This window comes from Oreochromis aureus, linkage group 4 (genome assembly GCF_013358895.1).
Source record: "Oreochromis aureus strain Israel breed Guangdong linkage group 4, ZZ_aureus, whole genome shotgun sequence".
Lineage (NCBI taxonomy): Eukaryota > Metazoa > Chordata > Actinopteri > Cichliformes > Cichlidae > Oreochromis > Oreochromis aureus.
Window position 1 is genome coordinate 9,780,650 of NC_052945.1, and position 13,872 is coordinate 9,794,521.

Here is a 13,872-nt window from a genome sequence, read left to right on the forward strand (position 1 = left end):
CTTGACACTCGTCTCAATCCTCTCCATCCTGCATGCATTCTCTTCTTCAGCTATCTTGTGTACCTACTGTTGCTTTACAAGAAAAACTCCAAGTATTTAAACTCACTTTACTTCAATACCTCTGCTACTTGCGTCTCCACTGTTACACCTGTAAGGAAATTATTAGCTTTATCGTTTTGATGATTTTTTTCCAGCATTTCCCTGATGTCTAAACACATCTCCAATCTTCTCTTTTGGCAGCAGTAAAGGAATCTTTATCTTTATCTTTTCATTTTACTCAGCTGATAACACTGTTGCCTTCTAGTGAGTCTCAGAAAGCTTTGAAAATGAATATCCTGTTGCATCGGAGCTAATAATTTTCACTTTCTCGAAGAAATGCATCTGTGATAAACTTATTATTCTTTTCCTCAATAGAAATCATTTGTATACACACAGGCTTCGTAAATTACTGAGCCAACGAATGGTAACAAGTTAGTTTTCAGAAACATAACTATCTTAACATTCCCACTGGATAGATCTCACTAGATGCAGTAGTCATCTTTATCCACATAGGGGTGTTGTTTGACAATTCTTGTCATGCTGAAACCACCTTTACCTGTCTGGATTAAACCACCACATGAAGGGAAAACACCAAAACAAATGTAACCGTTGACTCATGGCAAGCTGACATCAGTAAAATGACTAAATCTAGTACAAAAAGGTGGTTTCTTTGTGAAATGTTGCAAAGTTCCCTTTAATTGTGTAGTTGATTTACATCTACATCGACATCTGTTAATCTTACATCAAATCTGGAGTCTGCTCTCCTTCATTCCTGTAGTATCTTTTCTTTATCATCATCCACCTACTGCATGGTTACGTGTAACGGTTACCATGTTTATCTTCCACCATGTCCTCCGCCCCAGGTTCTATAGCTGTCATGCACAGGAAGTTACTCTTCTGCTTTTGTGCTTCTGTGGTTTCTGACTGTGTCACACTCCTCGTCCGCCTTCCTCTCACACGCAGGCTTCGGTACTAAACTATTTCAGAGCGTTCTCGGTCAACTAATGTAGACAACAGTGCATGAGGCATAGGTGGACCTTTTTTTCGAGTTCTAACAGGCTCTAACAGGACTTATCACCTCATTTTCAAAAGGAACTTGAAGACAACTTAAGGAGAAGGGGGCCATGAGGACAAACTTTCTTTTTTCATTGCCCACCCTGTCCTCGGGTGTGAGGCGGATTTTGTAAACCTGAGAATTAATGTAGATTGCCCTAGAGGCCCTAGACTTGATTTGATTAGGGCCTTTTTGCTATTGTAATTCAGAGTGACCATCTTTTGTCACTTTGCTTTTGGATACGCTGATTTCCTGGAGGAAACAGTTTGCGTAAAGCAGTCCCCCTGGATTACTTGTGGAGATTAGTGATGGGGAATGCGGCTGGTGGGGGATTGGAGCATGAACCGGCCGAAGGCCGAGAGGCCAGAAACTCAGTCAGTGCAGCTTCAGCAATGAATGACTCTGCACCAACCTTGCAAAAAAAGCAGCCTCCTCAACCCAAACTTCCCATGCCACCAGAGAAGGAGCTGGAGGAGCGCTTCAACACGGTTCTGGTGAGTGAGAGCATGACACGCCATGCACCCTTACTCCATATGAAATCATGCAGATTTTGCACAAAGTTTTGGTTTGTAGATGTAAGGGCGATTGTGCAAGTAAGTATGATTAAGAGGATCACAAAAACACATATCAAATCAGCTTTCATTTTACATTGTTACATTGTTAAAGTAATAACCCAAGTTTGAAAGTGACTGATCTTTCACTCTTTAGAAATTTACTTTGCTCTAATATAGACTCCAATATGTACTTTACTTCATTTCTTACACTCTCTAGGTGTATCTAAAGCTATTTGTCAAGTGAGAAGAAAGAGCTGAACGTTAGAAAGACCGTTACACCCTCAGTCAGAGTCTAATGGTCTGTCATTTTGTCCAGTCAAATTTGCACAAATATCATCAGTTACTTAAATTTTCACTTTAGTGATAAAAACAATGACAATCCTGTCAACAAGTTGCCAAATTCTTCATGGTTTGGTTAGAAAAATTCAAACCAGAAACTGCTTGATAAATGCATGCACAACAGCAGGCTGAAATGGGAAGTTGAGCAATGCATTTACATGCCGGAGGCCACAGGACCGGAAAGGAAATGTTTCACCATTCTTTCAACAGTCTCACAACAAGTTAGTAAAGATAAAACTTCAAGTATTACGATCTTTTAGATTATATGTTGCGCAAAATATCAAATCATGATGCTTAGACTATCTTAATCCTGGCTTATTCTTTGACTTTTTTAATGAAAAAATAGAGTTAACTATGAGATTTTTGTTTTGTTTTTTCTTTAGCAATGCTAAGAAAAAAATACAGATCTACAAAAGTGAAACAAAGACACTAACAGTCATGTTAATCTGACATAGCTTAGCCAGTAACATCAATGAGTTAAGAGTTTTACCTTTTCAAGGCTCAAGTTCTCCAGATTTTTACATCTAAATAGTTCAGTTTGTTCTACAATGTTCTCATTTTTAATTTTCTATAATGTCTGGCATTGTGGTTTATGTGGTAGATGATTTACAGCATTAAGTGTCCAGATATACATTTTAACCACACTCATTAAAACCACTAGTCTGGAAGTGGGCACACCTACTTAAAGCCACCGAAGATTCTTTGACCTGTCAACCCCTGAGGCTGTCCTGCCACTGAACATCTGGATGTTGGTATCAAATCCTTTGAGACCCATGAGTTGTAGGGTGTGGCTTCTATGAGTCTGGCTTATACCACAGAGGAAAGCACCTGCCTGCTATTAATAATAATATTATGTCACAAAGTTTAGGATGGTACTTTAACATAGGCTTTCCCAACAAAACATTAAATTACAAAAGCAGGATCAGTGTTATTCAGAGCAGTTGTAAATGGGTTTTAACCTTTCAAGCAAATATTTAGCATACATAAAAATGTAGTGTATGTAAAAAAAATAATGATTTTGTGTTTTTGTAGAAGGTGGGGTGCAATTAGAAAGTTATTTTTTATGTAGTAAAGAACAAACACTTTACACAGCAAATATAAATCCATGCAACTATTCCAACTAAAACTATTTGTCTTTTCTCAAAAATGACATTGATTGGAACAGCATACCATGATTATTCTAAAAACAAGTCAAAATTCACGCCATATCTGCTTCATATGACAAACCTTGAATGGAAACATCATTATAATTTCATGCAAGATAATGCAGTTTAGAGCCAGGGTTAACAGTTCATCAATATCTACACAAAATGTGCTCTCCGGAAAATGACAACACCCTCTCAAGTGTCTTCCTTCTTCAGTAAAATACTTCTCACTTGTCAAACCTCAGTCTAGAGATTATATTGTTGACATCACCAACAAGGAAACGAGAAGTGAACCTTCTTTTTTTTTTGCATTACTGAAAAATGTGAGTACTTTTTATTTTTGAGTAACTAAATCAGAAGCTATAAACTTCATAATGCAAGGCACTCACATTACCATTTTTTTAAGTACCACAAAACCACAGTAAGACCTCTCCCTTACATCAGCCAAGGAAGGAGCCTCATTTCGAGCACCAACACATCAGATCATTTCCGTTTTCACTCCTCCCTTTTTAAACAAAAAAAGTGCACAGAAGATGTCAAACCGCTGCTTGAATGTACACAAAACTAGATTCAAAAGTCACACCCAACATCAACTGAAATTATTTAAACTTACTGTAAATGGTCACATTGATTTAAGCTTTTGATCAGCTAAAAAAATAGTACCAGTGCAGTACCAGCTGCAGTAATGTGAGAGAGCACTGTGAAAAAAATATCTTTAAGCAAAACATAAATAATTACAGGGAATTAGTGATCAAAGAAAACAAGTTAATTATGTGAGTGAAGCCTTTTTCCTTGACGCAGGGGCGTAATTTCCAGGGGGGTTAGGGGGGTTATGATCCCCCCCAATAATCAGACTCAACCAATATAACCCCCCCCCAATAAAATGATGAATTATCTTGCATAAATAGGCTGTTAATTTTCTTTACTCATTTCAGTTATTACCAGCAAAATAGTTGCTTGTTTAATCATCTGGGAATTTACCCAGATTTATTTATTTAGACAGAGATCTTGACCCCCCCCCCAATGTTCAGCAGAAAGTTACGCCGATGCCTTGACGTATCTTATTCCTTTTAATTTGACCTTTTTTTTTAAAAATAACAACCTCCGCTCATTCAGTTTCTGTGAATGGGGAAATAACGTTTACACATGACATGTCTCTGTAGGTTTGATAACTCAGTGTGAAACTGTCCCTTATGGACAGTAATATGCCAACTCGAAATTCAACCTACACTGGAATCATGGAGGTGGAGGATACTTGGTCTGTATAAAGGTCTTTATGATATTCAGAAAATAACAGAAATATTATGTGCAGTTTATGACCGAAACAGATATTTTACTAAAGCTGAAACAGACTGCACAGATAATGTCTGAACATGGGTCATATTATTCAAAAAGTCAATAAAAGTGTTGCTGAAGCTTGAGTAGACACTGAGTGCGTGTAACACATCGGTACCTATTGGCAACGATCAATGCATACACGTAAACACTGAGTCATCTGCTACCAGTAGGTAGTTACCGCCTTTCAGTTTTGTGCTGAAAGTGCATCTGAGGTATTGTTGTTTTGCATATTGTTACATGAGCAGGAAACACGAAGAAATAACAGCATATAGTATAATATCTTGCTGCTAAATATCAGTAGAGATGGAGTTGATTTTTTTTTGTACTCCAAACACATTTTCATGTAAATTCTAAAACCCATTTTATATCTTTACATCTTTCTTCTTTCAGAGTTCCATGAACTTGCCTCCAGATAAACTCCAGCTGTTGAGTCAATACGACAATGATAAGAAATGGGAATTAGTCTGTGATCAGGTGAGAGCTTTTATTTGTTTTTTATGAGTAACATATGCCATCAAAATGGACCAAATTCTTGCAGCGTTGGCTCCACTGGGGGCAGAGTTGATATAAAGTGCACAAATACCCAAAGGGGAGAGTCTTAAGTGGTGGTTGCAAACCTTGCAACATAGTTTCTGTGGTGGCAACTGATAGAGCCGTCGGCATGGAAACAGAGAGCGGTTTGTGCTCATTGTATTTACTAGAATAACTTCAAATGCAGCTTGCTGGTAAAATATGGTTCTGGATCAGTCATTATTTGAGGTCGCTGCTTAAATTAATTCTACTTCAGCATGTGCTGACTCTATCCTCTGTAAAATATTCTCCCACAGGAGCGTTTCCAGGTGAAGAGCCCCCCATCCACTTACCTGACCAAGATCAAAAGCCTCTACCAGGATCAAGGAGGGGTGTCTCGTAGGGTCAGTAGAAAGCATTCTTGTTCTTTATGCGTGCATCATGTGCCTGCATCAGTGACTTTAACCCCTTCTGCTTTTTTTAGTTGAAGAAAAGGATCCAAGATGCCACCCAGGTCCTTAAAAATTTGGAGATATCCCTCCGGACCAATCACATTGGGTGAGCCTGTTTGTTTCATGAGCCTCTGTTTGGTTTATTAGTGTTTAAGGTGTAATGTATTTTATTTTGGTTTTTGGTGTGCCACAAGTATGTTTTCCAGATTTTTATAGCAGTTTCACGCAATCCTGGTGTGGTTCTTCACCACACCAACAGTTATATATAGTTTATATACAACCTTTACAGAAGCAGTACTTAAAGCTTCAATGTATTGTTACATTTGTACATAAAGTGGAAAAGGTGGCAAAACCAGTGCAGAAATAATCTGTTTGTGTTTTTTAGCCCTTTGACTTTGTTGCATTTTTTTCCTTCATAGTGCAACTCGTCAAAAAAAATGTAAGATTGCAAAAGAAAATCGCCTGACTGTGCTGGATTCCATATTTAGAGCAGGACTGCGTTCTGTTTTCTTTCTAAAGTTACAATCTTTGGCTATAAATCCTGTCTGGGCACAGAATCTATTACATATTGTCACTCCTCATGATTTACTTTTCTTTTTGAAGATGGGCCCAGGAGTTTCTCAATGAACAGAATAAAGGTTTGGATGTTCTGGTGGAATACCTGTCCTACGCACAAAGTGACAGCTCGTGAGTACTAAGCAGACATGAATGCTATTTTAGAATCAGTCTGAGTTTCGAAACTTAATTATGCTATTATAGATTGTGTTAAAAAGATGTCTATTTTTAAGGTTTGAGGTTGAGGGTATAGAAAATGGTGGCAGCCTGTCAGACAGAGGAAAATCAGCAGAAAGGTCAATGGAAGACTTGACCAAGAGCTCCAGCAGCCATCAGTCACATGGGATGACCAGAGCGGCTCGTGCACTGACTGTAAGGTAAGAAACTTGAGACGGTTACTGAGATACAGTAGCTTTAAGAAACAGCAATATGGTTTCAGAGAAGTTGCACAGTTCAAATGCCTTTGAATGAAGAATGAACTTTGAACATAAGCAGCTCTACACACTGTCAAAAAATAGACTCATGCAAAGCAGAAGTGGTGTGAAAACTCCACGAACTTCTGCGGTACTGATAAGCACCACAGTGGTTTCCACTGCTGTGAGAACTGTGCCATGCTACACCTCTCTTTCTTTTAAGAAGTTGTTGAAGTATAAATATTTAGGATTGAATTTGAGAAAATCTGTGAGCCCAGAAATAGAAATACTCTCAAATAAAGTGACAGCTCTAACTGATATATAAGTAAGAGCTTATAAGATTATAACTCTAAAATATGAAACATAGGTTTACTTAACCGATACAGTGCTACAGCACAGCCTCCCCTTAAAAAAGATAACCATTGACATTCTCATGCTCTCGTTCACTCAGATCCCCTCACATGGTCATCTAACTGTTTGTTAGTAAAGTTAGTTCGTCTTTTATCCTTTATCTTCATTCCATGTTGTGCTACATAGCATCTGTCAAACACAGTGTCTGTCCAAAACCCTAGAAGTCAAAGCTACAAGTATCTCACTGCATATCTTACCATATGCATACGCATACAGGAGATTCTCTTCCCTCAAACATGTATTCCAACATGTATTATTGCTTCACAGAATAAGCTCCACTCTGGTAAACAAGATGCATAAGAAGTCCCACATAAACAACCAGAGAGATGATGTACATGTGTGCATAATGTGCCTGCGAGCCATCATGAACTATCAGGTAAAGCTTTAGCACACAGTCTAATAAAGTCACTTAATTCCTATGCTGTCTTTAAAATGGATTATCACAGTATATGACATGTTTTCTGGGTTATCAAAAAAAAACCCAGTTCTTGTTTCTAGCACATTTGATCACATTTGAACAGCTGTTTATGTATCTTCCGTCTGCTTTTAGTCTGGTTTTAATTTGGTGATGACTCACCCACGCTGCGTGAATGAGATCACCCTCAGTCTCAACAGCAGGAATCCCAGGTGAGCGCATTTGTCTGTGAGATAAAGTGTGTTAAGTGTCTGCATCCACATCTCACCCATCCTCCTCTGTCGTGGCAGGACCAAAGCTCTTGTTTTGGAGCTGCTGGCTGCCGTCTGTCTCGTCCGAGGAGGACACGACATCATTCTCTCTGCCTTTGACAACTTTAAAGAGGTGAAATGATTTTTTTCAGGCAATTTCCTCACATTGCAAGAGCCTTATTTGACTTTGACTGTTCAGGCATCTAATTACTTCAGACTTCCCCTCTTTCATTGCTCATCTTATGAGTAACAGTCTACTGCTCACATGCACTATGGTCGCAATTTTAGCACATGTCTAGAAGTCATGCATGCTTATGTTTAAGACTGAAATCACGTACCATACTGAGGTGCAGAATATACTCTCAGTATTAATGTTCTCTGAGGTGGGCTAACACATTTATAATCAGTTTATTTTTAATCCTCCCATATTCACAATAATAAAAATACATATTTAGCAAGCTTTTATTTTTTTTTCAGGTGAGCAAAGAAAGGAACCGCTTTGAGAAGCTCATGGAGTACTTCATCAATGATGACAACAACATTGACTTCATGGTAGGTACCACAGCCACTGGATGCAGATTCACCAAGAGACCGTGCGTGTGAACGACATTTAACTCTCATTGTTTCTACCCAAAGGTTGCCTGCATGCAGTTCATAAACATTGTGGTCCATTCAGTGGAGAACATGAACTTCCGTGTCCATCTACAATATGAGTTCACTCACCTTGGATTAGACAAGTATCTAGAGGTGTGGATATTTTTTTTAAAGTCCCTCATATGACCAGAAAAGCTACAGCTAATAGAATAGTATCTTTTGACACTGTATCTAAATTTGTCTAATCAACTTTTAAAATGGGCTGTGTTATTTCCAGATAAACAGATTCAGCTTCATGAGATTTTCTTAACTGGTGATTCTACTTTGGTTTTAGGATTGAATAGTTGTCTCTCTGTGTTTGTCTGAAGTACAATAAGTGTTAAATGGAAGCACAGATGCTGACCTAGTTAACAGTTTGGTAGATAGCTATTAAGTGATAATGATATTCAGCGATTTTATTATATTTTTAGATTCACAAGAGGTCAATCGCTTAACATCTTGTTAATTCATTAAAAAAGCCAAACAACTTTCATGACAGATACCATGTACTCTCGCTTTACAAGCTAACACTGCATGGAAAATATTAGCATTAACTGCTTTAATTTTACCAGAAGAAGCCTTGCCAGTTCAGCTGGCAAGTTGGCATAATCATTTATTCCTTTACTCTCCAAGAGCTGTCCCCAGCAATAGAAAGCTCGTCTGTGGGACTTGTTTTGCTGATTTTATCATTTATTTTCTTTGCAACCAGGCATAGTTTTTTTTTTCGGAACTTCATGCTGGTGATGATAAGGTTGCCTGAATCATTGTTTGCCATCCAGTTCACTAGAATGCCTGTCCTTTTACAATCTGCTTCTTTGTTGGCGTTTCCACACCCCCTCATGTTAACTGGAGGTGACACTGACTTGCTACACCATCTTGTGGTACAAAGGGGTATTAGTGAAAACATGCACCAGGCCTATGGAAGTTTAACTTATGTGCACTGTGTTGGAGAAAGAATTCATAGGGGATTTCTTTGCTTTTAATTTATAATGTCTCTTGCTAACAACTTCAAGCCTATAGTGAGGAAGAAAAATACTTTAATATAGCATTTAAATATTCACTTTTCTGATAAATTTACAACTTCAAGTATCCAGATGTTCAATTCCAATGCCCACTTTCTTCCTCTTTTACTCAGCTGTCGCCTCTTCATCCTGAATGACTCTACTTATACTTTTACTCTACTTTTTTGTCACACACTCACTTCCTCACTTCACAGTTAAGGGAAATGTATTCCAAATGACGTAGCGTTTCTTTGATTTAAAAAAAAAAAAGTATAATTAGTGCTAATATTAAGATAAAAGGCATAGTGTTTTCTGACATTAAGATAATAAATTTAGCATTAAAACCTCATGTTTCATTGTCATAATTTTTAAAAAAAAAAATAGAATCATGTTCTGTGATATTTTGTAAGTGGTAATTTACTCCTGTTATGTACCAATAGTGTGTATCTTTGTGTATTAGACTCTGAAGCTAACAGAGAGCGAGAAGCTGCACGTCCAGATCCAGGCCTACTTGGACAATGTGTTAGATGTGGGAGCTCTGCTGGAGGATGCTGAGAACAGAGGAGGGGTGCTGGAGCATGTGGACGAATTACAGGAGCACAACGTTCAGGTTGGCATAAAAAGAAAGAAAGAAAGAAAGAGAAGAATCTGAGTGAATAAACAGAGGCAATGTTGCTGCACATTACGTGAAATCATGCTGAAGCAGTGTTGCTTGTGTGGTGTTGCAGCTGAGTGTACGGCTTCAGGAGATTGAGAACCAGACTGCAGAGAGAATAACTGAACTGGAGACTCAGCTTATGCAGGCCACAAAGGAGGCTGAGCTGCTCAAAGTAAGTGCTGCCTTCGAGTTAGCCAAGGAACATATGTAATCGTTACACAGATTGTTTAAATAAGGTTAAAAGGATGTAAAAAAGAAAAGAAAAAATAAGGGCTTGTTGAATAAATGTCAAAATTACTTGTTTTTGCCATGGTATGGACATAACCCTGAGCATGGTAATGCCAGGTGGTCTACCCCTTTATTTCAAACTACAATATCAGCTTAATAACAGCTAAAGGAGAAAATGACAAAATGTATGAAATGGTGATCATTTTTTATTTAACAGCAGTATATGGCTGATACTTTATTTTGCCCAGTAGTTATGACTGGAAAACTAAAGCCCATCATTGAATTTGGATTTAGAATAAGTCAAAAGAAAATATGATGGCATAAAAACCATGTAGCAAACTGTCTTTTAAGTTTTTGTCACTACTTTTTAAGGTTTAATCCAAAAGTATTCAATTAAACTTGACCATGCTACAACTCTGCGCAATTGTCCCTTGTAGGAAAGCCTGCGAGAGTCATGTTCCCAGGTTAGCACTTTGCAGCAGAGAGAAAGAGAGCGTGAGCTGGACAGGGAGAGAGAGAAGGACAGGGAGCGGCTGGGTATCACTGGCCCTCAGGGACCTTCAGAGCTAGAGCAGAAGATCCAGGAGCTGCAGGACAAAGGGCTAATCCGAGTGGGACGCACAGCCTCAGGAAGTCTGGACGTCCAAGTCATACCTGTCACAGTCGTTGAATACATTCAAAGCCCGGCCCCAGCCAACCAAGCCAGCACTCCAGACTCTGCTGAGTTAGCCTCCCCATCATCTAGCATCCCTTCGCCACCGCCTCCCCCTCCAGGTGGCTCCGAGCAGACTGTCTCTCCACCTCCACCGCCTCCACCACCTCCATCTCTACCAGGAGGTCCTGCACCACCACCACCACCCCCTCCTCCTCCTCCACCTCCTGGCTCTGCAGCTGCCCCCCCACCTCCACCTCCTCTCCCTGGCACTGGTCCCCCACCTCCTCCTCCACCCCCTGGAGCTGGCCCCCCACCCCCACCTCCCCCACCTGGTGGTGGACCACCACCGCCTCCTGGAGCACCATCTACAGACTCTGGTGAGGAGAATGATGAATACCCCCTCCCCCCAAAAAAGAAACATGCTGAAAGAAAAGTGTTCACCATTCCTCTTGTTTTTCTATTTTCTCAGGGGCTAAGAACAGGAAGCCTATTCAGACCAAGTTCAGGATGCCTCTGTTGAACTGGCAGGCATTAAAACCAAACCAAGTGACAGGCACAGTCTTCAACGAGCTAGATGATGAGCAAGTCTTGGGGGTAAGAATATGCTTTCTGCATTTTTTACATACAGCAGAAATTATATCCTGAAAGAAAATGAAATTCTAATGTGAGCACGCTCCCTGGCTCTTTTTTGTCTACCTCAGGAGTTGAATATGGAAATGTTTGAGGAACATTTCAAAACTAGGGCCCAGGGTAACCCAGCTGACCTGTCCAAGGTTAAGAAGAAGATGGCCTCGAAAGCCCCCACCAAGACATCTTTGATTGATGGCAATAAAGCCAAAAATCTGGCCATCACTCTACGCAAGGGGGGAATGAGCCCGGCCAATATCTGCACAGCCATAGAAATGTACGTGCTTACTTTTGCTTTACTGACCTTCAGCAGATGTTTTTGCCATAATGGCATATTCTGTTCCTTCCTTCACCCTGCCTCTTACACTGTTTATTGCCTACACTAACTCTAACCCTCGTTTGTACAGGTATGACCAGCAATCTTTGTCCATAGACTTCCTGGAACTGCTCGAACCATTCATACCATCAGATTTTGAGATGAAGCTTCTTGCTAACTATGAGAAAGATGGCCGTCCACTGGATGAGCTGACCGACGAAGACCAATTTATTTTACGCTTTGGGAAGATTCCTCGTCTCAACCAGCGAATAAACACTCTGACTTTCATGGGCAACTTCCCAGACAGCGTGAAACGGCTGCAGCCGGTCAGTCTGTTAAATGCTTTGTAACTTGGGCTGAAAGGGATTATAAACACATACTGATTCTTTTTTTTTTTTTTTAACTCCGTCCACAGCAACTGAACTCCATCATTTCTGCATCCATGTCTCTCAAGTCTTCAACCAAACTAAAAAAGATCCTAGAGGTAAGTAAAGCAGTATGAATGCTAATGAGGCATCTAACTGTAAGATTTGGTTCTCTTAACCCATTTATTTCCTTTCAGATTGTTCTTGCATTTGGTAACTACATGAACAGCAGTAAAAGAGGTGCAGCTTGTGGTTTCAGACTGCAGAGTCTGGATCTTGTAAGTAGTGTTTTTTTAAAATTTTATTTTGTTTGCTTTTCAATTTATGGAAGCTTAATTACATTTTTCACCATCTTCACATTTCAGCTGTTGGAGACCAAATCCACTGACCGCTCACAGACGTTACTTCATTTCATCACCAATATTATCCAGGAAAAATACCCAGAATTGGTCAACTTCCACACCGAGCTACACTTTGTAGACAAGGCGGGCCTTGGTACATGCACACACTCAGGCGGCCCAATCAACCTTCTTTTTAATTTGATAAAAAGTTTAAACTCACTTCTGTTTCTTTGCCAGTCTCTCTTGACAGCATTCTTCAAGATATCCGCTCTCTAGAGCGAGGAATGGAGATGACCAAAAAGGAGTTCCTGGTGCAGGATGACAGCCCGGTGTTGAAGGAATTCATTAAAACAAATAGTGAACAGTTGGACACTTTAATCAAAGATGGCAAGACAGCGCAGGTTTGTCTGTAATTCTTATCAAGCTCTCAACTCTAAATAATGTCTCATCATATTCTGAAACATATTCATCTGCTGTTCTGTGTTCAGGAGGCTTACGGCTCTGTGGTGGAGTACTTCGGAGAGAATCCCAAAACCACGCAGCCCTCAATGTTTTTCCCCATGTTTGGGCGCTTCATAAAGGCCTATAAAGTGAGTTTCTGTGGTAGCTTTCTGATATTTGTCCTTTATAACTCATGAGCTATATTTTAATTCTCTGTCCCTTGTCTGAATGCAGACGGCACAGCAGGAGATTGAACAGAAGAAGAAAATGGAGAGCGAGAGCCGTGAGGTTAAAGAGTCACCATCTCCAAACAAGGCTGGATCACAAAAGGTAAGAAACTATACATACTGCTAGTGTGTAGTCATCTGTAGGGTTTTTTTAAAGCCTATATTAAATAAAATTGTCTAAAACATGAGTCATTCAGAAATGTACTTCAAAATATTCTTTAACTTTGTGATTTCTAAAGGGCCCAATGATGCCTAAGATGCCCCAGATGGACCTGATTGCAGAGCTGAAGAAGAGGCAGGTGAAACCGCCAGTACGCGAGGGGAAGGACGGCGCACTGGAGGACATCATCACAGGTACAGTAACATGATGCTTCTTGCTTGTGAATCAGTTTTAGTTTGTCTGCTGCAGTAGAAATTCCACCCTCACGTTCATGCACGTCTGTCTTTGTTTTTCATTAGATCTGAGGAACTCACCATACAGGCGGGCAGATGGTCGTCGGCCAGCCCAGCGCCAGGACACTTAAGCCAGTTTTTTCTTTTCTTTACAAATTTCCTTTTGTTAAAAAATTGTAACTGGAATCACTCATTAAAATTCAAGCAGAAGACAAGTTTTAAACGTTCTGTATATACAATTTTGTTACAATTAGCCATATGGCAGTGTGTATTAACGACATATTAGTGTCATTTTGCTCTGTAAATATAAAGTTGGAAATATTTTAATAATAAACAGTCCATAAACTTTAATTGAAATGTTACAAAACATAACCATTTAAGTATTTCTAATGGCTTTGTATTAAACTTGTATTACTGATACACTGTTACTCATTTAGTGATAAAAATACTTTGTTTTCAAAATAAACCATTGTTTAACCATTTTGACCATAGTCTCAGAGCTCTGTGATTA

At 39.5% G+C, this 13,872-nt stretch overlaps 1 protein-coding gene across 1 annotated transcript; it reads left to right on the forward strand.

The window, feature by feature from the left end:
- Positions 1–961: 961 nt before the first annotated feature.
- fmnl1a (formin-like 1a) lies at positions 962–13,852 on the forward strand. Its single transcript, XM_039611265.1, has 25 exons — positions 962–1,587; positions 4,860–4,943; positions 5,297–5,383; positions 5,464–5,537; positions 6,035–6,118; positions 6,220–6,363; positions 7,078–7,186; positions 7,361–7,437; positions 7,516–7,609; positions 7,954–8,028; positions 8,113–8,223; positions 9,571–9,720; positions 9,839–9,940; positions 10,434–11,028; positions 11,121–11,245; positions 11,353–11,555; positions 11,686–11,920; positions 12,010–12,078; positions 12,157–12,237; positions 12,325–12,454; positions 12,538–12,701; positions 12,789–12,890; positions 12,976–13,071; positions 13,208–13,322; positions 13,428–13,852. The coding sequence occupies exons 1-25, from the start codon at positions 1,402–1,404 to the stop codon at positions 13,490–13,492; spliced, it is 3,357 nt and encodes a 1,118-aa protein (XP_039467199.1). The 5' UTR covers positions 962–1,401; the 3' UTR covers positions 13,493–13,852.
- The last annotated feature ends 20 nt before the right edge of the window (positions 13,853–13,872 follow it).